Genomic DNA, 24,718 nt, shown 5'->3' on the forward strand with positions numbered 1-24,718 from the left:
ATTTTTTTAAACACATTAAATTATTTGTATACGCAATATTACTTTTATTCTTTTCCTGAAAAGAAGATGAACGAGTATGAAAGTTACAAAACGAACACATGCACACGCGTAATTTCAAAATTATTATCTAAAAACTAATTATCTAAATTATTATTTTCTAAAAATTTTAATTTGTAATTCGCAAAAAGAATCTCGCTTCCCAACTTTTGTTTCGTGCACGTATCTTACGTTGTCCCTCGCATAAGAATTTCGCAAGCCGGACACGTCCGTCTCAGCACGACGGCAACGCGAATCAGCGCGCAAACGTGCAGCCGGAAGTCCTCGTGTAAGCGAGCGGGTATCGCGCACATGCGCGAGATCGCGCTCACGAGGGTAGCAAGTAGTGAGTCAGAGGGGGATGAAGGCAGGAAGGGAGGTCTCTTACCACCACTACCACCGGCCGGCAGCGGCGGCGACGGCGGCGGCGTCGGTGGCGGCCGGTTAATCGACGGCGACGTACGGGTACGTCAGTCGGTCGGAAAGCGTCGCGGCGCGACGTGGCTCTTCGTGCTCCCTCTCGAAGACAACGACGACGGCGACGGCGACGACGATAACGACGTGGATCGCTTGCTGTCGCACGGTATACTCGGCGACGAACACGAGAATGCGATTCGGATGACGAAGACCGAGCGCGCGGGGGACATGTCCGGCGGCGAGGTGCGAAGCGGAAGTTGACGGGGACGTGAAGGACGAAGACAGACTCTTCTAGGAACAGGGACATGTTCCTCGACTCGCGGAGATGACCGAACGCTCGACGGTGTTTGCGTGACGGGTGGTCCTAACGTGTCTCTGTCTCTCTCTTTCTCTTTCTAACGTCCTCGAAGAAGCTCGATCGACGGGAAGCGTTGCCTTAAGTCCTGCGGGGATGCGGGCCCGCGGAATCCTCTACCTCGAAAATTCGTGATATATCTTTTGTACGTTATCTTCTAAGGACTGCTTCGAGAGACCTGGATGTGAACGCGATCCTGGAGTAGCTCCGACAAACGTGACGAGCAACTCGAGTGAATGGATGAACAAGCTTTTAGGAAGTTTGATACAAACTTAATGGAATCGAAGCTTTGTGGAGACAAGCAGATTACCTATAAACCAACAGACGAGCTTAAGCAAGCACAGAGAGGGTTACTCGGGAATATTTTTAATCGCGAGAGCGTGTCATTGTGAAGTTTGCGAGATACAATTAAAGGGCAGCTGCGCGACAATTTGCTAACAGCTGCGACAACATCAATCCAAGGGGTAGGATCGTTGAATCGGTTCGCGCTGTCGTCCGAGGTGCCAGAGCCGACTCTAGAAGACGCGGGGGTGGCGGAGACGAGGGAGGGTGGTGCGGTCGTCGTCGCAGTCGATGGTAGTAGTCGTGCCGGTCGAGAGAGCAGCTGCGACGGCAATAGTCGTAACACTAACGGCAGCAGCTGCAGTGGTAGTAGTACGTGCAGTGGTGTTGTCGGCAGTGGTAGTGTCGTCGTTGGTGATAGTGTTGGTGGTAGTGGTGGTGGTGGTGGCGGTGGTAGTGGTGGTGTCGTCGACGGTGGAGGATCGTCGTGCAGGGGTGGCTCGCCGCGACTTATAATAAAGGGACCGGTGGAGGGCCCGGCGAGTAGTAGCAGCAGCAGCAGCAGGGTGGCCGCGCGAGTGCACCCGACTTGGGAAACGGGGTGCGCGAGAGGGGTGGGCCCCTCTGCACCCTCAAGACCGGGGGGATGTCCCGCGGCCGACGGCGTGCCACCCGGTCGCAACGTCGCCGTCGGCGTCACGACGCGGAATCGCCAGCCGATGGGCGCCAATCTCACTAAGCAGAGCAGGGTGAGTTCTAGTTTTCGGAGGGTCGAGACACGCGTACGTGGCGTTTGAAATGAGTCTCCTCCACGTCGATGCGTGCGCCGTGAATGCAATGCACGAGGGAAGACTGGTGGTTTGTTTGAAGCATGTAGAGAAAATGCGGATATTTTTAAGAATATCGAACTTGCGTGATGATTTATAAAATAGTAAAGTATACATACTATAAGAAAAATACATTGAATGTTATTTTTTAAAGGTATCTCATATCGAGAGAAATTTTTTTAAAATCCATGTGCATAGGTATCCGAATACAATTTAATGTTTCCGGCGTTTTGATTTATTAAGTTAATGATATATATGATACTTCTCTTTGTGTTGTCTTTGAGAGAATTTTTGAGAGAATTAAGGTGATTAATCTGAATAATTTTATAAAAATTTAAAATACACGCACTAAACAGATTCTTTAAAAAGATTATACATAATAATATGACATCCATATATCGTATGCGATATAATTATTACAGAATGATTGTATATAATTCTAATTATTATCGATCGATATTTAAGGCGATGATAAACAATTGTCCATTGATAGTAAGATAATGGTATATATGTGGGAATGGAACAATAGCAACTTGAGAACAAACCGATAGACTGAATGAACGGCACTGTGATAAACACGTGGGTGAGAAAAAAGGCAAACGAGAAAATTCACGGGCCATTAAAAACGCTCGCAGGTATCTGCCCGTGGATATCTGCGCTCGTGAGAGCCTGCCATTCACGGCGTTCTTTCGCTGCCGATGAATGAAGCATTTACGCACTCGCGCGTACTTTCGCCCGCGCGCGTTCGTGACCTTTGCGATTTCGTCGAGCCATCGGCATGGGCGCAAATCCGCAGTTTAGCTGCAGCTGCGGCACAAAAGCGGATTCCGAATAGTCGTTACCCAACATGAAATAAGAACACGATCGTAATTTCTTCACGTTAGAAATTGATATAAAATAAATATTTAAATATTTAAAAATGAAAAATTGAATAATCTCAAGATCGAATTTGTTAGATTTCTATCAGGCAACGAAATCTTCTCACAAGCATCTAATCGAGAAACTTTACTATTTTCTGAGCTGTAATTTTAAATATTAATATCGTTCATTTACAACAACGACACAATTCAAAGTACAAAAAAAATAAGTGATTTTAAATTTTCAAAATGATTATTTTGAAAATTAAAAACGTTGTATTATATTAATTTTGAAATGCAATTTTTATGCATTATAGAGGAATAAAAGTATAAAAATTTTAAAGTGCATGTTATTTGTTATGTCCTCGTTCTTTTCTCGCAAACAACTAAACAAATGACAATTTTTTAATTAAATGTTTGTTGTAACAAATGAGCGATATTACGAAACTATTTTTGAATCTAAACTATTTTTGAATTTAAATCTTTGTTGTAACAAATGAGCGATATTACGAAACTATTTTTGAAACCATGTGTAGAAACGGCCTTTCACGCATGCCTTCAACATCAACTTTCCTAGTAGCACCGGGCAGCAAATATTCGTATGTGTGTCAAAGCGTATCGAGCGAGCGAAGCTTTTCCAAGCGCTTTATTGACATGCAACACGGAGTGCGCGCAGCGCAGTATATTGCGGGATATAATGCACTGACGCGGCACATAACAGCTGCGTGCATTGATAACGGCCGCGGTTCCGTTGTGACGGTGCCGCGGTGACACCGCCCGTTCGAATCAAAACGTGCCGGTTATCTATACGTCGCCCTAAGTCGCAACGACGACGCTACATCGCGTTCAATTTTTTATTATTCGTCGCAGAGACCCCCGATGCCTGAAAACACGCGAGCCTTTTTATTCCGAATTTCGTATTTCACGAAAGAGAACAATGTATCGCGAACGACTGCCATTTCTATGGCGTTTTATCTCTTTGCCGTTTTTGATATAAAAAAAAGAAAAAAATCGCGTTATCGTACAAAGCGTCGGTTTAGCTGAAGCAAAATTTGTATAACTCGTACACACGAGATACCCTGTGGTCACGACAGTATTTATTTCCATTATCCGCGGCCTCATTTACCTTCGGCGCGACAAAATCAATAGAAAGACACACGGCACTCCGGTCGACGGAACACATTTTTAATGGCCTGGCCAAACAGGGAAATTCCACGGCGAGACCAACAATTGTGCCAAAAAGCTACCCCCGGCGCGAACGCGCGAATCAAGAGGATGTCTCCGTGTTATTGTACCACATCGCCCGTCCTCTTCGCGCCTCGCGCGATCCGCCCTTCTGTTATTCCCTCGTAACTCCTCCGCGGGAGACGACGGAGACGAGCCGCACGATTCTCGCGGAGGTGCGAAAGCGAGGCCGGCCTGAAAGATTTATCGCGACTCCTCCGTCGTGCTCGCGGAGAGCGTATCGGGAGATCGCAGGCACGTGACCTAGCTATCAATCCGGCTGGAGAAGCGCGAAAGACGCTCCCTTCTTCCTCCCCCCCCCTTCGCCGGCGCAGGAGCGCAACCCTCCCGGCGGTCGTCCTCGTCCTGCCGACGTATATTCTCGCTCACCACGTGCTCGCCCGAAAGCGAGCGGGCGGATGCGCTCGATCGCGATGAGTTTATCAGCGGGATCTCTTGCTCGCGATGAATTATTAAGGAGCGCTCTCTCTCTCTCTCTCTCTCTCTCTCTCCCCGCCGACCGACGGTCCTCGGATGTCGCCGCCTCATTAATTATTTGCCGGTCTCGATGATGCAGGGCGCGCTGCATCAGAGCGCGCGTTGATTAGGCGACCTCCGCGCGCATCCTACTCCGCCGCACGTGCCCCGAATGAAGCTGGGTTGCGCACGTGCGCGCCCTCGCTGCAGGGGGATTATCCGGCGGACGCGCGTACGTTTTCTCCGCGGGGCGTCTTTGAAGATCGCATCAGTTTTCTCGCGTTCGGTACTCGATTCGATACCTCTGCGACCGACAGCTCGTTGCCTCACGTGATATCGTACACGTGCACGGAGAGAATTTCCTTTTAAAATTTACCCTGAAAATCATATTAATCAACATAGTATTTTGACAAATTTTACTGTGCACTACAATAAATGTGTTGTAGTATATATGAGAAAAAATAGTGAAAATCACATAAAATTTGTCGAAATACTATGTTGTCCTACGATTAACATAATTTTCAAGGTAAATTTTAAAATAAAATTCTCTCCGTGTGGAGCAATAAGGTCGTATTACAAAATCTTTGAATTAAATTTCAATAAAGGGTATATCTAGTATTATAACGGAGTCAAATAAATTTTTTTTAAATTTAACAGGCAATGAGGACACCTCTTGAATCTCTTACGAAATTTGTTTAGTCTTTAATGCGTGTCATTACGTTTATCTCGAGGAAAAAGAAATATTATCATTTTTATCTATTTCTATCGTTCTATGTGGAAGTGTCCTCGTTGCTGCTTCCTCGATTTTGAATAGTGGAAAGTACACTTGTGCACTTGTCCCATAAAATGACGACTTCTCACGAAATTCGACGGGGAAGGTGCTTGCCTTCGCGATTCGGGCGTATAATAAAATGTTCGCGAATTTCTCGGGACGACCGAAATCGCTCTCCGAATGGAAGTAACCTCGCAAATACGACATTCTCGATGGAAAGCAAGGTGCAGGGAGATCCGTCCGAAGGGGTGGAAAAGGGCGTTCGTTAGGATTTAAGACTGCCATAAATCCGCTCCGGCCATTCCTTAAACCCTTCGCGCGCGAGTGGCGGTCAGCCCTGGCTTTTACCAGATTGTATTCCTCGATATCCTCCCCTCTTTGGACCCCGCACGTCCTCGAATTTCATCCGGCTCCTTTCTACGGCGAACTTCCGCTTGATCGCGACGATATCCGATCGACGTTGGCGGAATTTTTACGAATTTGATTGCAAGCGCGACGAGCCGAGAAAAATCGGCGGATACGAAGGTGTGCACGCACCAAGAGCATATGATGTTACGGACATTCGAAGGCATCGTGGACATTGTGGTGCATCATAAATCGCATGAATATTCCATTATAGATTGTCATATGTTACATATTGCGTTATATACGTTATACATATTAACACGATTTTTATCATTCAAATTTTCTTGCGATGTAATTGTCTATTCAAAAATTGTCTTCCAAAAAATAGAAATATTAAACGTTTCGTCGATTAAATTTCTGGAAAATATAATTTATTAAAATTATTAGAGTTTAATTTAATAATAATATAATAATTTTATTAAAATTATTTCTATCGTTATTTCTTTAGCCAAAATGAGTTTTAATCTTATTTTAAATTATTATTATTTTTCTCACGTCAGAATGTACTATAAATGTGTTTACTTTAATTCTAATATTTAATTTTTAATCATCTTGTCTTTCTTTGCCAAAAAATCTACACAATAGTCTCCTAATAAGAATACATGACCAAGAATCTACATAAATCTGATCGGCGGTCTTTTTCTCTAAAGCCGATCGCTACCGTTGCAAATCTAAGAGCATTATTATCTCGCACCGCACACATCCGAAACTTCGTCCTTCCCGGGCTTTCCGACCCGGGACAAACGACAATTTACGGCCGGTCCCGAGATAGCCGCGGTTACCGGCGGGTTAAATCGCGTGAAATACTGCTTTCGGCACATTGGTCCGGCACAATTATTGATGGCACTTGGCGAGTGGGCGCAGAGAGAAGCGGCCGGCCGCGGGGACTCGCCCGCGATCCGGAAGGGCGCAATCAATGTGCCGCGCGCGCGGTCCGCTTCGATTTAAATTCATGAATAATTCCTAGCCCGCCGCGCCCCGACGCGCGACGATCCGAAGATCGACGAGCTTTTTTCGGTCGTCGTCTCGCGCATCTCTCCCTTCTCCCGGTCGCGCGACCATCGGATTCCGCCGAGCGAGGATCGGACCGGCTGCCGTCGGTAAATTTCGCCAAGTTCAGATTTACTATGGACGAGAGTTGGGCGTTATTCTAGAAAGAATTGCACCGGCGGATCACCGTTTCCCATTTAAATAATTTATTCGGGTAACGATTGTCCGTTAGTTGTGCAAGTGGCGCATTCGATTAGTTTGCCTAAATAAATAGTACGGAAATCGCTCGGGTAATTATCCGAAATATTTTGCAAACGGCGAAACCGTCACTATTCAGATGCACACGTGTATCTTTATTCGTTTATTATTTCAATATCTTTGAACGAAAGTTATGTCATTTACGTGAAGTTATATTTAAATTTGCTTAAAGAATGAATTCTATTTTTTTTTATTTGTGAAACGTTTATTTTAAGGTGCAAATTCATGAGACGCTTGTTTCAGCGTTAGGGCCATGACACACAGAAAAACTTAAGCAGTAAAGAAACATGTTGGATTTTTGGTAGTCACGTGACTTCGACTTTGATATGCTAGCGTAAAAAAAAAGTTGGGTTTTCTCAGCTTCAGCGTCAAAGACTGTTGTTCTGAACATTTTAGATACGAATGATACGATTAACGTTAAACTTGATGTTGCCGCTTTTCGTGCAAGCCAACTATAATCACGTAATTTTGACGCCAAAAATGAGCGTCGAGCGTGAAAAAGCACCTTTACAGCAAAATTCGAATGCATCCCTCTCTCCTCGGTTTCGATCACCGCGCGAAAAATTCAACCGATTGTTCGCCAATAATTTCGATCGCCTCTCCTAAATCGGGTAAATGAAAAGCCCGAACGATTTGACGGTGATTTATTAATCGTGCCCGCTCGTCGCACGTTACCACGAATAAATTATGACGAGTGCGCACTGATTAATTACAAGTCAATTAACGTCCCCCGCCCCCTCCGGCGAAACGAGCGTCGAGCAACGAATAACACAGCGACCGACGTGTTCGCCGCGCGACGCCGCCGCCGCCGCCGCCGCCACCGCCGCTTGCGAACACTTTATTAAATCCGCCATTAATTAATCACACTCGCGCCAGCGATACCTTTCCGCGATGCGCGCCCGATTGCTCGTATCGGCGTCATTATTGCCGATTCATTATTCACGACTGTCGCAACGACGCCGGATTTTTCGAGGGCGGCGCGCGACGCTGAATTTTGCATCGCCGTCGTTCCACCGGTGGCCGTCGCGGTTTAATTACCGCTCTTTTCTCTCTCTCTCTCTCTCTTTCTCTCTCTGTCGCCCCCTCCTCCCCTCGCACCCCTTTTTTCAGTCTATCGCTGATGGGAAGCTCGTCATTAATAAATGTCAATGTTCGGATTGTGTTGCAGAGGGAGGCCACGCAACGAGATGTGGAGCGTGAACGCCGGCAGCGAATGGACGCCGAGGCTCGGGTGCGCGAGGCTACGGCTGAGGCTGAAAGAGCGCGCTCGAGGGTCCATCATCTTCAGAGAGAGCTGGCCAGGTGAGAGATCTCAGATCTTCAGAACGTTTTCGCGAAAGAGAATACGACGAGCGGTGTTAAGCACACATCGTCAAACACATAGTTGCGAATCACTTCTCTCTGATTTCCCTCGAGATAAATCGTCATGGTATCCGCGGCTCTTTCCCTCTTCCTACGTGTTTTTACATCTTCTTAGAATGCTTTAGCAAATTTTTTCCATTCAGAAAACCGGATTAGGAATCATCCAAAGTTTAGTCTAAACATTTTTTTCTACACGAAAGAACAGTTTTGCTGAAATATTTAAAAATTTAGCTAGATACAGATCATGAAAATAAATTTTATTTGACTTATTAAAGTAACGATACAGGTCAAGTTGCTAAAATGTTGAATTTTAATTTGTTTTGCAGTTTTACTCATCATGATTAAATTTCTTAATCATTTTGACCGTTCAACAAAATTATTTTCAGATCTATTCTTAATCATTTTGACGGTTCAACAAAATTATTTTCAGATCTATTGTAATTGAACTCTTAAATATTCCAGCAAAATTGTTTTTTCCTAGACTTTAAACGTACTCATTGAGTTGGTGATTAATTGACTGAAATTTCAATGTTCACTTCAGCATGCAGACATAATTCATAGCATAACTCTTTTCTTGTTAAAACTTCATGCATGATATAAACCTTAATACAAAAGATTCGGATAACGTAATAGGGGAAATCTTGTGCCAGGAGCACAATAATACATTTAAAACGGAAGTTTTAATGGGAATTTCCTTGGAAAGAGATAAGCGCGTCTGAATAGTTTCATTCTTCGGTAGTCTTCGATTTTTTTTTACCCGAGTAACGGCAAGCAGAAAGCGAGCGGGGATCGCGACTGCAAATCGGCTTACGAAGTTTCCGCCAATAATTCGCGGCCGTCGTGTGTGTGTGTGTGTGTGTGTGCGCACGCGAAAATCGATTTTTTCCCGTTTCTTCGGCGTTCCTCTTCAGCTCTCCTCCGCGAAAATCGCTTATTTCATGCACGCGGCCGTGCAGACGGCACTTTTATTTCCTGCGTGCGGTCCGCGCGCGATACATAAATAATAAAAGTAGTACCGGCGTGTAGTAACGTATAAATAATGAGACCGCGCGCGTTTCTCACGCAATAACCGACGGATCGAATGGTAAATCATTCGATATTGGCTCTCGTCCATGACGTACTGCGATCCAGCCGTCTAAATAGCAACCCCCATTCCTCCCCCTGCGTCTCCCTTTTTTATCGCCCTCTCCTGCTCCCGATTTATTATTCCGAATATCGAAACATCGTCGTGATGCCGCGCGACCGGAATGAAAAAGGGGCTCTCGATATAGCGTCGATTAACGAGATTCTTAAATGAGAAACATTTCTCGGTACTGAAAGTTCCATTAACGATATGAAAATATGCTTCCGCTTTACGTATTTCCGAGACAGTTTCGCGAATATCGAGAAACGTTTCTATTTTTTTATCATTATTTATTTTGTTAGATGCGCTATTTTAATATTTTATGCAAACGTTTTGATTTAGGAACGTCACATTTAAAGAATAGAAATTCATTAGGTAACCACAGATTAAAGAATTACAAATTGCTTTCCGAAGCGAAGTTGATCCGTAATTGTATTATATTTTACGATACGCATGATTTCATTGATTCGCTATAAATGGATTAGAATCTCATCTTGTGTAACTTTGTTCAGAGAAACATTTTTCGAATAAATACTTTTATTAATCTCGATAAAGCGTCCGAATCCGATTCCGTCGAATCCTTTTGGAGAAACGTTGTTAGCGAACGTAAATGGATTTCTTTATCGTCGAGATCATATATAGATACGCGGATTATTTGCCGAATAATTCGATAGATTGGCGCGCATTGATCACGAAGGAAGGCCCTCGTGTACATTTCTGTCAAAACCAAACGATTCGCTTCGCCAAGTACAACGATAGGAAAGCCTTTCAAACTCAGTCCTTTGACTCGGTACCATCGGGCGAGCAGAAAAAAAGAGGAATTTTCTTTTGCCCGGGGATCAATAACACGCTGTAGAAATTAAACTGACGGACCGTCGCGACGGCGTCGGGCTGGGCTTATCAACTTGACTGGCGAGATAGAAATCGCCATTCCGATGTAGAATATTGCAAAACAACTGTAGCCGTTCGGACTTGCGTACGAATGATCGAACTGCAATATCAACGACCTTTTACATTTGAAGAGATATTGTTTTCGAATTATGAGTGCTTTAATTTCCTTCAATCATTTGCACGTAATTCCACATTAATTTTAGATCGTAGAGCATAAACATATGTGGTCTCGCTTAATATTTTATTATGTAATTGCATATTTTAAAGTTAGATTCCTGCGAAAAGTTGAGCTATATTTCTTAATTCTTCTTCACTAATTTCGATATAATGTAATTGAGAGTTTTGACTTTTCTCTCTAAAATATTTTAGAGGTTAAATATTCTAACAACTATAAATGTAAAAATTGAATTATGAAAAGATGCATAACTTTACATTTTTGTTTCGTAAAAATTGGCATATAAATTTTACATTTTGAACAGGATCGATTCGAAATGTACTTTTCGGGAGGACTTTTGAAGCGCTATCTAGAACTCTCATGAATATGTCAAAGTCGCGAAAAATTTGATCGATGAACACTTAAAAAATGTTTACCCGAGGATGAAGAGCCGCAACGTTTTCATTTTCATCGTTTCGAGCGGTAACGGTTTGACAAAATCTTTTTTTTCGAAACACAACGAAAATTGGGTCTCTCTGACGACGAGCCAGAGAGTTGCCTCATCAGTTATCTATACATAAAAATTCTCGAAATGTAGCGGCAGTAGGTATACGCCATAATTTCGGGATTAAACGTATAAGATTAGTGAGTGGAATAAAATGTTGGATTACCATGACTGGAATTTCGGGGGCTCTTCGTGTGATCTATGTACATGGACTCTTATTCCTTCTGTACGCACGCGGCTCTCGGGGAGAAATGGCCCGTCCACCGGTTACGCGGCGCACCACGCACGCATGAGCGATGCGTGTACGGCAAATTGATATCCCTGTTTTACAGCGTGCAACGTGACATGATGCATTATAACCAGCCGGATACGTCGGCGTGACGGTTCTCTCCGCCGCGCGCCGTCGCCGTGAATGAATAATCACGCGTTGCACGCGGCGCGACGCAGTCTACTCGTTTCCCTTTTGTATCTCTTACGTCACTCCTCACATCCTTACATCCGATTTAATCCGGAGTGGACGTTGAACGTCGAAATTCAATAATAATTTTCTTATTGAAGCGAAGGATATTTTACTCTTGAGGCCATCAGAGTTAACTTTAATTGGAGCTTGTTTCATGAGAAATTGATCTCAATATATATATATTAATCTTTTTTGATTGAACAAATTAGTACAAATTTAATTCTTGGCATTTCTACTTTTGTTTTCTTTTTTTATGTGTGGTTTTTTTCTGCTGGCTTGATATAAAGCTAGCAGCGCTACGTTTTTCTTCAAAACGGCATGAGATCCAAAAAAAGTCTTTATTGGTAATACAAATTAGAACAAAATGAGTACTAAAAAAAATTGAATAGGTTCGGTTTGATTTTGAGCTTATTTGGTCCTGCTGACTTGATAAACGTGCATTGCGAGAAAACGTTTGCCTATACACAGCATCAACAAGAGAGATATATCGCTCACTAAAAATTATAAACAACGATAAATGCTGAACGCAATGTATTGTCGCGGATCGGCAAACTCCTCGCATGAATTTTTTTCCCCTTTTTTTTATCGCTCTTATCGCCGACATAAATCAGGACCCAAGTGTTTTCTCTATACGGTAGTCCGCCGAAAGCACTTCTCGATAAGAGCGCGGGGCTCTCAACGGAGGCCCGGGGACGATACTTAAAATTCCGTGCCTCGAAACGCGCGCGCTATAGCGACCGCTCAATTAAACGTGATCTTTTGTTCCCACGTGGTGCGTACCCCTGGCAGACGCGTGGAATCTACTCGCGATCGCGGGGAATTAAAAATGCGGCCCTCGTACTGGAGGCGGCTTTTTTTACGAGCGGCGGACCCCCGTGAGAGAGCGAGAAAGCGCGGCATTATTTTTACGCGGTCGGACACGAAATTGAATTTTCCGAGCCCTTTCGCCCCCCTTTTCGGGCGCTCCGCGTCGCGGCAGAGAATCCTATTAACCACACGTAGGAACAATGCAACCTAAATAGCTGTACGTACGTCGCGAAGGAGGAAGGGAATAGAAGGTAAGAGAGAACCGTGTTCGCGTGGCGTGGCACGTCCTATACGTATGTATACGTCGGCCCTTTGCCTCTCAGATTTTTCTCGGTATTTCCCTCACGCGGGCAAGCGATTTGAAAGTGCACTTATTCAGTCGACATTTCTTCGATAAATTGTCGGAATAAATAATGTATTCGGCGAAATACTATGTCGAGTAAATTGTATGTTCAGCAATATATAATAGCAAGAAGTAAATAATTAAAAATTGAGCCACACGTACAGTGTATTGATCAGAAACTATTAAAGTATTAAAGTGATAATTAAAAATATTGATTAACCCTCGAGGGGCGAGTGTTGCATATTTCCAACGTTCACTTTACAACGAAATTCAGGATAAATTCGGGATAAATTCGGAATCTGTGTAGATTAGTTACACACTTAAGAATTGAAGATGGAAATGTATGTAGCATTGAATGTTGAAATATAATTAATGTTTCTTACCGTCAAAAAAAATATGCGTCGATATATATCGAGAAAATATTATATATTTGAAGAATATTATGTATGTTGCAATATTGTTTACTTACTAAATTATTTTTGAGTAAAATCAATTTAAATAAATTGTTTTTTTTTTATAATAATAAGACGCTGCCATCTCTAGCGGTTTAAACAGATTTGTAAGATGCAAAATTTAGTAGTTTACATATCCGTAGCTTCTGCCTTGTATGTACAGACTCGTAACTCGACGATTTATGACGAGACTCGTCCAATGTGGATGCACGGGGTAAAACATAGCGAAATAATATTCCAATCGCGCATAGTAGATGTAAACCCGGAGAGGAAAGACTCGTAATACAATCCGTAAACGCGGCGTTTCGCTGAAAGTGGGAACGCAGACGCGAAGATCGACGCGAAGATGCAGCCACGCGGAGATCGACGCGCGCGGCCATTGTGTTTAACCCAACGCGCGTTATTTCACGGATATGAGAACGAGCCCCGTTTCGAAGCGTACGCGCGCGCGCGCGCGCGCGCGCTCGCCGGAAATTAATCTTCGTCCCGCGGTACAATCGTTCGCCGCCGAACTCGTGCATCCGTTCTATCTGGCGTCGATGACGCTGCGTGTGACGGGAGGTGTGTAGTTTGCAGCAGGGCGTGTCCCGCGTGTGTGCACACGTATACGGAATACGAAAATGTTGATTCGTGACCGATGAAGTTTCGAGGGCGCAACGGTGACGCGCGCGCGGCGTTAACGAACGCGCGCGCGGGAATCCGGTCCGTGTCCCGCGACGCGCGCGCGAAACCGACGGATGTAACAATTTCCATATGATAATGACGTTCGGCGCACAAAGGGCGCATCGCGTTAACGCCCGCGCGCGCGCGCGATTGAACATCGATGCCTGTTTATTCTGCCAGCTCTGAGTTTGCAAAGCTCACGCGTGCGTGCGTGCGTGCGTGCATGCGTGCGTGAGCGCGTCGAGACGTGCGTGCCGCTGCCACTCACGCGACATGTGTAAATAGCAATTACAATAGCGACAGCCGGAGGTATCGTCTCGCCCTAACGTCGGAGATTCCTCCTCGGAAATATAATAGAAAATGTAAATCTCGTGATGTATAAAAAAGCTTTCCCCCTCGAAATAAGTATTTGTGATTTAAACAGAATAAATAAGATAAAGTAAACAAGAGCGAGATAAAAACGAATAATGTAAAATGGGCCAAAAGTGAGCAAAAGAAGGATGCGAAATTAAGTAGCGTTTAAATTTAATGACTCTGTAGTTAAAATGTATCAGTCTTAATGTAATTACTATCACGAGATACGTGTTATGGCTCGACGTTAAAGAGACCGCGCCGGCTCGAACCGGTGTCTCTTTTTGCGAGCCGGCGAGTCGCGGGCACCCGATCTAGATATACGTATTGGCAGCAGTGAAAATTAGCTAAACGTTGGATGGCTAAACTTGAAACAGTTTCTCGTAATGAAAATTTAACATACTTTCTTTAAAAGCGCGTCATTATTCATTGAATAATATGTACTATACATAACTTCCACAGTAAAAGTTAACGAAAATAGAACATCTTCTCGAATCATATTAACATCTGTAGTAGTCCTATTAAAAAACTGAATGGATTTAAACTATAGAGTTATTCAATTTATACTTTATGTAATTGAACATTTTGTATTTTTTGTCCGTTTTTAGCCTGTTATCATATTTTACATATTTTTTATAATAACGAGCAGAACATTTATCTTAATTATTATTAAAATTAAATAAACTTAATCAAAATAAACGAAAACTGTAGAAACAATTGCAATCGACTAGATACCTATATTTGGGACGTAAAAATAGGAAGCGGGATTTAGATTCAGAGAGAGAAATGATTCAAATTAAGAGACAGAAAAATTTTGAGAAGTAGAAACAATTTTAATCCCATTGAAAGAGACGAGCGCGTAAATGATTAAATGTATAAATAAAATAAATAATGTAGTAGAGATTGAGATGTTGTTTTTTTTTTCAAGAAAAAAAATTAGCTCGTGGCGCGCAGACGTTCTTGAGTGGCTATACGGCATTAACGAGCGTCTTTCCCGTTGCGACTCGAGGCTGCACAGTACCCCAGAATCATCGTAATCGAATTTGCCGAGCAACAGTTGTAAATCATGAGGACCGGCTTGCTCGTGCCATGTGTTTCGAGCGAAAACAGAGAGAAGTAGAAAGGCAGTTGGAGGGAGTGTGGGAGCGAGGGAGCGGTGCTTAGGGGAGCTCTATAACCCCCGTTTTAAGGGTGCAGCAATTGCGAGCGTTACTTCGACGATCGATCGCGCTCTCGCACGGTCTTTTCGTACTTCCTCGCCTAGCTAAAAATGTAAAACAGCAAACGGCAACGAAGCAAGCTTCCGAAGTGCTCCGAGAGGTTTTCTAAATTAATTGGAAACACCACCGATTTCCATATGTTCAACAATTTAATTTAACTTAATTTAACGGTGCTGATAATTATTCGTAAAAATAGCAGTTGCAACTAATGATAAAATCAACTAGTAGATGTTTTAATATCGTCAAAAAGACCCATGCGTTTAATTTATAATAAAAATGTTTTTAAACAGCATCTAAGAATAATTATAATGTGCGTGAAAGCTTAACAAATACAAAATCTTTCGTTTTTCTGAATCGAAATTTCATTATCTTACAAATTTTAAGGATCGAAATGTATGTATAATGACAATTTCTATACATTTTTTAACACATTTAAGTTATTACGTATATAAAGCATTAATAAGTCTTTGAAGTTCATATAGTTTAAATATCATCTTTGTTGGAATATATACATATATCTCTTATTTACTACAATAACTAAAAAATTGAACGATATATCAAGATATTCCCATAAAATATATGATATTAAATTAAATTCTTTGCCGTATATTTAGTTATCCAATTAGCGAGACGATCGCAATTTCCCTGCGCGCGAGCCGTGAATTTACCTTTATTAAATGTCAACGGAGTACAATCGAATTGAAACTCATAACTGGCTCGAAAGTTACCTCGCCAAGGACATAAGCAACGATATCTGTCCTGTTGTGGGGGAAGACCGCGCCGATGGGAAGACGGAGGGTGTTGCCAGGCGCTCTGCGGCAACGCTCTCGCTCGAAAGCCTCCCTCGAAAAGCTTAAATCGGCTTCATATCTCAGGCCGCGCCCTCGCATCCCTAATCAGATCATTAACCCCGCGGTGCGTTCGCGCACGAGGAAGTTCGCCAAACAAAAATCTCGATCTTTCGCGATTTGCTCCGTCGTGAGCGATGCGAGAAAAAGGAAGTCAGGCTTGACACCCGAGAAAATGAAGGAACGCCGCGCCGGCGGAATGTGAAATGCATTCAGGGATACTTAAATCTACTTAATACTCGAGTCTAGAATCGTTAAGAGGGTGAAAAGTTGAGTTCGGAGATAATTGTCAAACTTTGAGGCACCAATAAGGGGCTAAGTATCTTAGAGATGTATAATCCGCGATTTAATTTCATTTATTTGAATTTATTTAAATGAAAAATATTGTATATGAATCCAACACTCCCGTGCGGCGCGCAAATCTATATAGCCCTTCGGTGTCACTGTGAATGTGACATACTCAACGTTTTCTTTTACTTTATATAGCTTTTTGTTAATAGATACATATACATTTGCTTGTTACCGTTACCGTTTATTATGTCTGACGTTTCGATTGAAAAGAAAAATTTGTTGTAATATGTTCTTATTTATACAATATTTTTATATAATGCCCAGTATTGCTTCCGTGACAAAAATTATAGCGTGGCACCGAAGGCAATTTATAATTTTAAAAATTCTTACGAGAGCGAGCGCGAGACAAGAATGGAGGGAGTGCTGGTGAGAAAAAAAAAGGAGAGATCTTCTTTTGCGAGTTTATCTCACGAGAATAGAAATCCCTTTCGTCGGAAGCGAGGCTCTTCAGGGCCAAGGCGAGGTCGACGAAGAGAGCAAATAAATTTCCCGGCGGCACAATAGGAAGCTACCGAGGAGGCTACGGGAATGGTCTCAATGGCTCATTCAATTAGGATCTTTTCAACGTGGATTAAAATCCGCGAGCTTCCTCACGCTGACGGTTTTCTGATTTGTTGTTGCAGGATGGAGGAGTCGTCGCGGAGTCTGCTGCAACAGAAGCACCGGGCCGAACAGCTGAAGCAGGAGAAAACGGCGCTCACATTGTCCTACGAGGTACGTAAGGTTTTGTCTGATCCTCGCTGGATTGTCACGGCTGCGTTTTCGCGGAGTGCGCTATTGTGTCATTTTATCTTTATCGGTCGTTAGACGTAAAACAGAATGACGCTATATAGCGCTGATAATACGCTGCCCGAACGCAACCTAAATAACTCGCTACATTTTAAAGATTTTTATCTAAATAATTTTTTTAATATGTTCCTTGTAATCTTATATACAGCTTTGGCCATAAATATAAAGCACCCCCGCAAATTAATGTTAAACATGCTACATCTAAAATAAATAAATTAGAGGTAGTTTTATTGAAAAATAATATTTAGTTTTTTAATAAAATATATAAAGTAATATTTATTTTTATGATAATTTTAATATTTTATTAGTCTTCCTTTGGCTTTTATTACCATCTTTTTCAAGAAAAATAACTTGCGGCTACTTTATACCTATATTGGCTGCAAATGAAAATATTACGAGTCCAACACTTACGACGCACATTACTAACAATTTATAATTATGATTTAAAAAATTCTTACGCAGAATGAGAATGAGATAAATTTTATAACAATTTTAATATTTTATTAGTTTTCCTTTGACTTTTATTACGTCTTTTCCAAGAAAAATAACTTGAGAAGATAAATACTTTATGCTTATTGGCTGTAAATGAAAAAAATATTATAAGTCCAATACTTACAACGCACATATCTATACAATTTATAATTATGATTTAAAAAACTCTTACGCAAAATGAACGTGAGATAAATAAAAATAGAGAAATGCCTTGTAATCTTATTTTAGTACCGGGATTATAAATGGAGAATTAAATGTAAAAGTCACATAACGTTTAACTTGTAAAATTAAACGTATATATCACGATCTAATAAACGAACTACAGATTTTTATGGACACTCAACGTGCGTTTTGAAACGGAATAGGAAATATTCACGACGTCCCAACGAATTTATCTTCAAGATTTGTCGCCCGTTTTTGTCAATCAAACGTGGCACAACGTGGTGCTGCACGAGACGACGACACGATAATCGATGTTGATACGCAGATCATAAGATGATCGAGCACTTATTGTTAGGGAATCGTGCGTCGCGAGGTCTACGGTTTGCGTGGAAGCCGCAGCGCCGATGACAGTCCCGGTAAAAGGTTTCCCCTTATCCAATAATACCGGCCTCCTTCACGGCGACATGCCCTTATTGTATTTCACCGCGCGCGAGCACTCTCTCCGGCCCAGGATTGTCCCGTGCATTGTTACAAAACCCGAATTTTGCGCTCGCTTCCCATTATTAAACGTCAAGTAGCGTGCCCGATTCTCGCGGTAGCTTTGTCTCGTTTCGCGCACATCGCTCGTATAGTCGGGGTCGAGCGATCTAATTCCGCGATTTCAGCCTTTGCGACGATTTACGAGATACTCTCCTTTTCCCCTTTTGCGGAAGTTTATCTTATTACTGCACTTCCCTTCTTGAGGGAATAATAAAAAAGTATATGGTACAATGAAATATTTCAAGTATCAGGTAAAAAGTGCAAGAATGTAACTGAAACTTATTATTTTAAATAAATCGCAATATCTTCTGTTAGATACACTTATTTTTATTATTCATATTAGTCAAAAGTTTATCGATTTTATTGAAATATTGGAGATTTTACCTTTAAACTCTTTATAATCGCTTTTAAAAATTTTATATAAATTTTTTTTTACGCACTACCGTTTGTAAAAAAACATATTTCTTGAATAATTTTTTTTATTTTTTGACGACATTTTTATCTTTTTTAAATATAAAATAAAAATATCTCTCACGGTTTGATATGTTGCCTGGAAAAAAATTTATACCTTTTTCATCAAAAAATCTCGCTGGATAATAGACGGGTGAGAAAAATGGGTTCACGGAATACCTTCCGTGGTACTCCGCACTCCGGCAATGTCTCCAAAATGTCCGGAGAGAAATATTATTAAGTAAAAATTTGAGAAAAATTTCATTAAGTAAAAATGTGGAAAATTAATTAATAGAATGTCTAAAATATATATATACTTAAGATTGTAATAAAAACAAAAGGGGGATTTTATGAAAAAAATTGTAAGTTTTCTCAGCAATATATCAATTCGTGACATGTTTCAGTGTATCTTTCTCTTCCAATTCTAATACGATAATTGCTATTTTATTATGTCTCTTTGAAAAGACATATACTTGGAATATTAATTCGTTTTCAAGTCTTTTCTCACCTTTTCTCTATGCCGTGACGTAATCTCGCGCTGACCCCTCTCTAGATTCGGCAAACTTTAGAGTTAATACGACAATCGTCGCGTTGCGGATCGCGCGAATCGCGCGCGAAGCGATTCCGGAATTGATGCTGCCATCCTATCTAAAAGAATAGCCGTCGATAAACCCCGCTCCCGTGCGCTCGCTTCTCGTTTCCGCAATTCGCGACTCTCGTAAAGCTCTCGCGGACGATGATTTTCGGCGTAAAACGCGTACGCTGCTGGGGAGGGTGAAGAGGGGAGGAGGCAGGGGACGCAGGTAATAAAGGGAGGGAACAGTAAACGCGGACGTTTACTGCCGATCCTTACGGCATGCGCGCTATCTCGTTCACGGGCGGTTTGCCCCTAAAAGAGTCGTACGGTACCGAGGGGGGTGTCTTCCCTCCTCCCTCCTCCCGCCGCGGCAGCGGCGGAGGGTAACGGGGGCGAGGTAGAGAGAGGCTATATCGCCGTCCCCCACGAGAAATAACGTTTAATATCGATCGTCACTCGATCCCCGGTTTCGATGTCGACCCGCCACACCGCCTGTCAATGACAAGCCGCGCAATCTCTACGGGAAGCGCAGTGTATAACGTTACGTCTGAACGCACGAATGTATACTTCTATTCGCTGATGCACGCGGATCGGTGACAATCTGCAAGGGAAAAATTCTGCGGAGTCGGGTCGAGTGACGAGACGAGGGATCTGGGACGACGTTCCCGGAGGAATTAATTCCCGGCTGGAGAGAAAAATTGAGAGACCGTGAGCTCACGTAGCAGCGCGTTTAATAAAATTTAGAATTTTAGAGTAATTTTTTTTATTTAAAAAATATAATATTATATAACAGCAGTATGTTATAAAACTATAGATATTATTAATACATATTATTAATTTAACCCAAAACGAAAAGAGTCTTACTCGCCCAAAGCGGATCTTATAATGTTTAATCATTTTTCTATATATAAATTTTAAATACATTTTTTTTCTGTTCTGTAAACTGCGCGCCGATTATTGTCGAACTTGAAACGCAATCCTATAAAGCTAAAATATCACAAATTAAATTAATCGTCAATTTTATTTAATATCACCCGAGTGGTATTTTTTCGCAATACATTTTTTAATATTATTCCGGGGTGATATTAAAGATTTCGTTGACACATCATAAAATTCGATTTTTCTAACTCCGAATCAACTAAATTTATAGACCGAGAAGGTAAACTCCAAATTGAAACATTTGAAATCTTTTTATAGCCGTTTCTCCAAGCAGAGTGTACATGGGACTTCGGGATCTCTGCGTCGTCGAGAAATAACGCGTGTCTACGAGAATTCGCAGAAGGCGGACGGTCTGCATTTTTACTCTCCCTCAGGCCGAGGCACGACAGAAAATCGTTGGTTTCCTCGCTCGATGCGACGCGGGGGGGAAGGATGTATGTGCGTTGGCGAGGGCCGATTATAAATCAGACACACGCACCCTCTATTAGCACCCCTGTTCCCGACAGAGCCTCCTCCGCGGCATTAATTCAACGTTAAACGCCTTTCTGCTAATAACGACCGGTTATTATTGCCGTGGCCGCGACCGCGAGTCGCGAGAAAAGCCCGTCGCTGTCGCCGTCGCATCGTCGGCAAACAACGCGCGCCCGGATTTCGTTTGCCGAAACGTTTCCGAGACTCGTTTCTCGTTTAACTCCCCCGACCGTTCCGCTGTTTAAAAGACGCGAGTCCTGATTCGAGGCAAACAGCAATAAGAGAGGCGGACCGGTCACGAATCTCACCGCCACGTAATTACTTCCGTTTGAGAACGAAAGTAAGGAGGCCTCGACGGTGTGGCGGGAGTTGAAGTTTTTAAAGACCTCAGCTGCAAGTTGAGACTCCCTTTCCGATGAGATTGAAAATCAGACGTCGGAAGATTCTCCAACTTTAGAAAGAGCTGTAGAGCGCGACCTTGAAGATGCAAAAACGAGCTTTAAAAAAGATATTCTGGTGTACGTTTGGCAAAATAATTCCTTTCAGACAAGTCAAGAAAGTTGAAAGTATGGAAAATAAATGTGTATGTGTAATATACAACCATAAGTACAAAGTATCCCCATAAATTGACATAAATGTTTTATATCTAACAAGAAATAAAAAAAGTTTAATTTAGAATTAATATTTATTTTTATAACAAATTTTAATAGATTGTTGTATTTTGTTTGTCTTCCTTCGGCTCTTATTACTGCCTTTTCTAAGGAATAAATTGAGGATGCTTGATATTTCTGGCCAAGGCTGCATATTCTATATTTACGCATGTCTCTTCTCCGCAAAATTGTTTAACTTATATAGGACTTCTGATGAAAACATAAAATTTTCAACGATTCGCGGAATAGATAGAAAAATGGATTTTTGCATTTCCGAGCGACCGGATGAGAGCCTCGTGCGTTTACATAATAATAATAATCCGTCACTGGGGTGTTCTCCGTGTGTAGTCCCGCGAGCGGGTATTTAAGAAGCAAATGGCAATCGTCAACGAGTGCCACGGACGTAATTACTTCCATTCGGGAGCGGGAGTAAGAAGACCGTCGCGGATGTTCCAAGTATTTTAAGCACGGATAATTTAAGAGCGGTTCCCGTTCCGTAATAAGACCGCGTCCGCGCGTCGAGGTAATTGCGGAAATATCCGTGTTGCCGCCGCCGGGATATTTAAATCTCCGCGATCCGACCGCGCGGTCGATTTTCTTTTTACAGTGACCGAGTTAAACGCGAGCGCGCGACGCTTGACGCCCAAGGAGTCGCAAGGGCCACGACGTGAGTCACACACACTCCGGCTTGATAGGATCGAAACAATCCATTAACGCTTAATTTTAACGACCGCAAGGGAATTCGAGCTTCTAGCGCGTGCTATAACGCGCGGGATATTTATGGAGCACTCCTGGCCTTCGTTGGCCTGCAATTTTTTACTTTCACGCCGAGATTATGATCGCGAATGTGCTTTAAATAAGATTAGAACCGTCGAATATGCAAAGCGCTCGCCAAGCAATAATTTATGTTACCATTTTAGACGACCTATAAATGTTCCCAGAAATTAAAGTGCCAGATTTGGAGCTGCCTTCTACCTTGCTACCTTGTTGCATAATTTATTTTTGAAGAAGAAATGAAAGTAGTCAAAGTATCGAGATATGTTTATAACGTAATTCCAAAAATTTAGTTTTATCCTCGCAAATATCTTGAAATTGTGATATAATTATCTCTTTGACTTTTTGGCCGAGTTTTGCTCTTTAACGAAATGTCTTGCTTAATTATTTTATATTTTTAAATCTACAAAGAGAGAGATTTTCACATTATAGAGACACCATTATAGATATTATAGCTGTAAACGATAATAATAATTACTATATGCAACATTAATTAGTTATAATGATCATCATCATTATAATATGTTATATTTTAATGAACTACTAGCAACAATAATTATCGCTGCAGCCTGTCGTAATTAGAGATGTTACTGTTAATTTTCAGACCTTTCTCCCCTTCCCCTGGTCCAACGATAATTCCCGCGCCGTTCAAACGAAATTTCGGATTACGCTACGCTTACCGTCACGTCACAACGCGCTTAACAACGTTCATGAAATATCATCAACAGCACTGTCGCGACGTCATGTTTAGTTTAGAGATGACCTGCACACCTACGGTCGCAGGATATGTGCCGGGAGTAATTTTCGCACGTCTGCACTTGCAGGCGCGCGTGCACCAGTACCAGACGCAGTTATCGAAGCTGCAGCTGGAGAACGAGTCGATGCGTGGCCAGCTGCGCGGCCTGGAGGCAGCATGCGCCGGTGAAGTGCACGCCGCGCTGGTGGCACGTCTGGCGACCCTCGAGACCGAGCACGCGGCCCTGGCGCGGGACGCCGACGCCCAGCGTCGGCAGTACGAGCGGTGCCTGGACGACGTCGCCAACCAGGTGGTCCGCGCTCTCCTATCCCAAAAGGTTCATCGCTATGCTTACGTTACCACTCACCCCCTTTTCTCCGTCCCCTTTCTCGGTCTTTTCTCGTCTCCCTTCCGAATAACCCGTGTCCGCGCGCTCTACTAAAGGCTATTGTGTAGAATGCTGAGGAAAATTGTTTTTTTTTTTTTTTTTTTTTTTTGTAAACTTTGAGCTTGTTTGAAGAATTCCACAAGAGGCTTCTCCAAGCATTCTGACCTCTGGAAAAAGGCTTTTCTTTTTGGGAATAAAGCTGAAAATGTATACGATCTTGCGCGGAAAAGATTTTACACATTATTCAATTTTATATGAACTTTGCTTAAGCAAAATTTCATCTCTTTCACTATGACGTATTTAATATCTAATTTGATCTGCTTGTTTTATTAGCTTTTTTTCTTGGCATTTCTAATTTAATATGAGAGCCATTTTGCACATATTTATTATTAAGAATATAAAATTTGAAGTCGTGTATTTTTTTCAGCACTCTATAATATGTTCAGGATCTTTCGCGCTTGGGAAAGTAATAATGTCTTATTCGAGAACATTAATCTTTTCAAAATTAAAAAAATTAGTAAAACAATAGCAAAATATTTTATATTTTTGCTGATGCATTTTCCCTTTTAAGATGAATAGTTTAGAAAAAAATATAAAAAAAAATCTAATGAATTATACAGATGGTTTATATAGGTATATGGAATTTGTACAAGTTTACGAAACATTAATTGTAAGTGTCATTTTTTCAAAATGTTATTTTTAATATTTAATATCAATTTTTAAGTTTTACTTGAAAAATACTGTTTTTTTGAAAGGATTAATCGTCGCTAACACGCTTTTCCCCACCCGCTAATGCGCTTTTCGAACGGTATACTGTCGCGAGACGTATTGAGTAAGAGTACTGATGGCCAGCGAACTGTTCTCAGGGTCTCAGAGAGGAAATAGGCGCGCTGCAGAGACGTATACGAGAGCTTGAGGCTCAAAATCGAGCGCTGTCGGGACTCTTGGCGCAGGCTGCCAGTCCTGGAAGCCCTACCGAACTTCTCCAAGGAATCCTCGAGGCTAGTCCAGCCGCCCTGGTCGCCGCCTTAGGTCTGGACCCCTCCTGGGTCCCCCTCTCGAGGCCGCGTTCCCTCAACTTGCAGATACCCGTGATGGCAGCCACTAAATGCCGACGCAACAGACCTCTTGGTACTACAACTAAATAACAAATTTTAATCAACTCTTTGTCTCTCAACAAGTAATGGGTGTTTCTTGTAGGGCTTTTTATACTGAAAAAATGTGCTTTTAAAAAAATGTCCTTACTCTTTAATGTTTGGAAACTTCGCTTTGAATTTCTTATGTAATAAATTAATAATTTAATTACGTAATTGAACGTTA

The 24,718-nt window shown here is 42.1% G+C and overlaps 1 protein-coding gene across 1 annotated transcript in view; it reads left to right on the plus strand.

Annotated features, from left to right (window-relative positions):
- Positions 1–348: 348 nt before the first annotated feature.
- Positions 349–24,718, plus strand: part of LOC105449966 — a 34,477-nt gene continuing 10,107 nt past the window's right edge. Inside the window, exons 1-7 of the mRNA XM_011689456.1 lie at positions 349–696; positions 971–1,067; positions 1,223–1,839; positions 8,069–8,202; positions 17,054–17,144; positions 23,099–23,347; positions 24,265–24,529. Coding sequence (XP_011687758.1) covers positions 349–696; positions 971–1,067; positions 1,223–1,839; positions 8,069–8,202; positions 17,054–17,144; positions 23,099–23,347; positions 24,265–24,529 — 1,801 coding nt within the window. The remainder of the gene's footprint in view (positions 697–970; positions 1,068–1,222; positions 1,840–8,068; positions 8,203–17,053; positions 17,145–23,098; positions 23,348–24,264; positions 24,530–24,718) is intronic.

This window comes from Wasmannia auropunctata, unplaced genomic scaffold (genome assembly GCF_000956235.1).
Source record: "Wasmannia auropunctata unplaced genomic scaffold, wasmannia.A_1.0 LD336071.1, whole genome shotgun sequence".
NCBI classification, from domain to species: domain Eukaryota; kingdom Metazoa; phylum Arthropoda; class Insecta; order Hymenoptera; family Formicidae; genus Wasmannia; species Wasmannia auropunctata.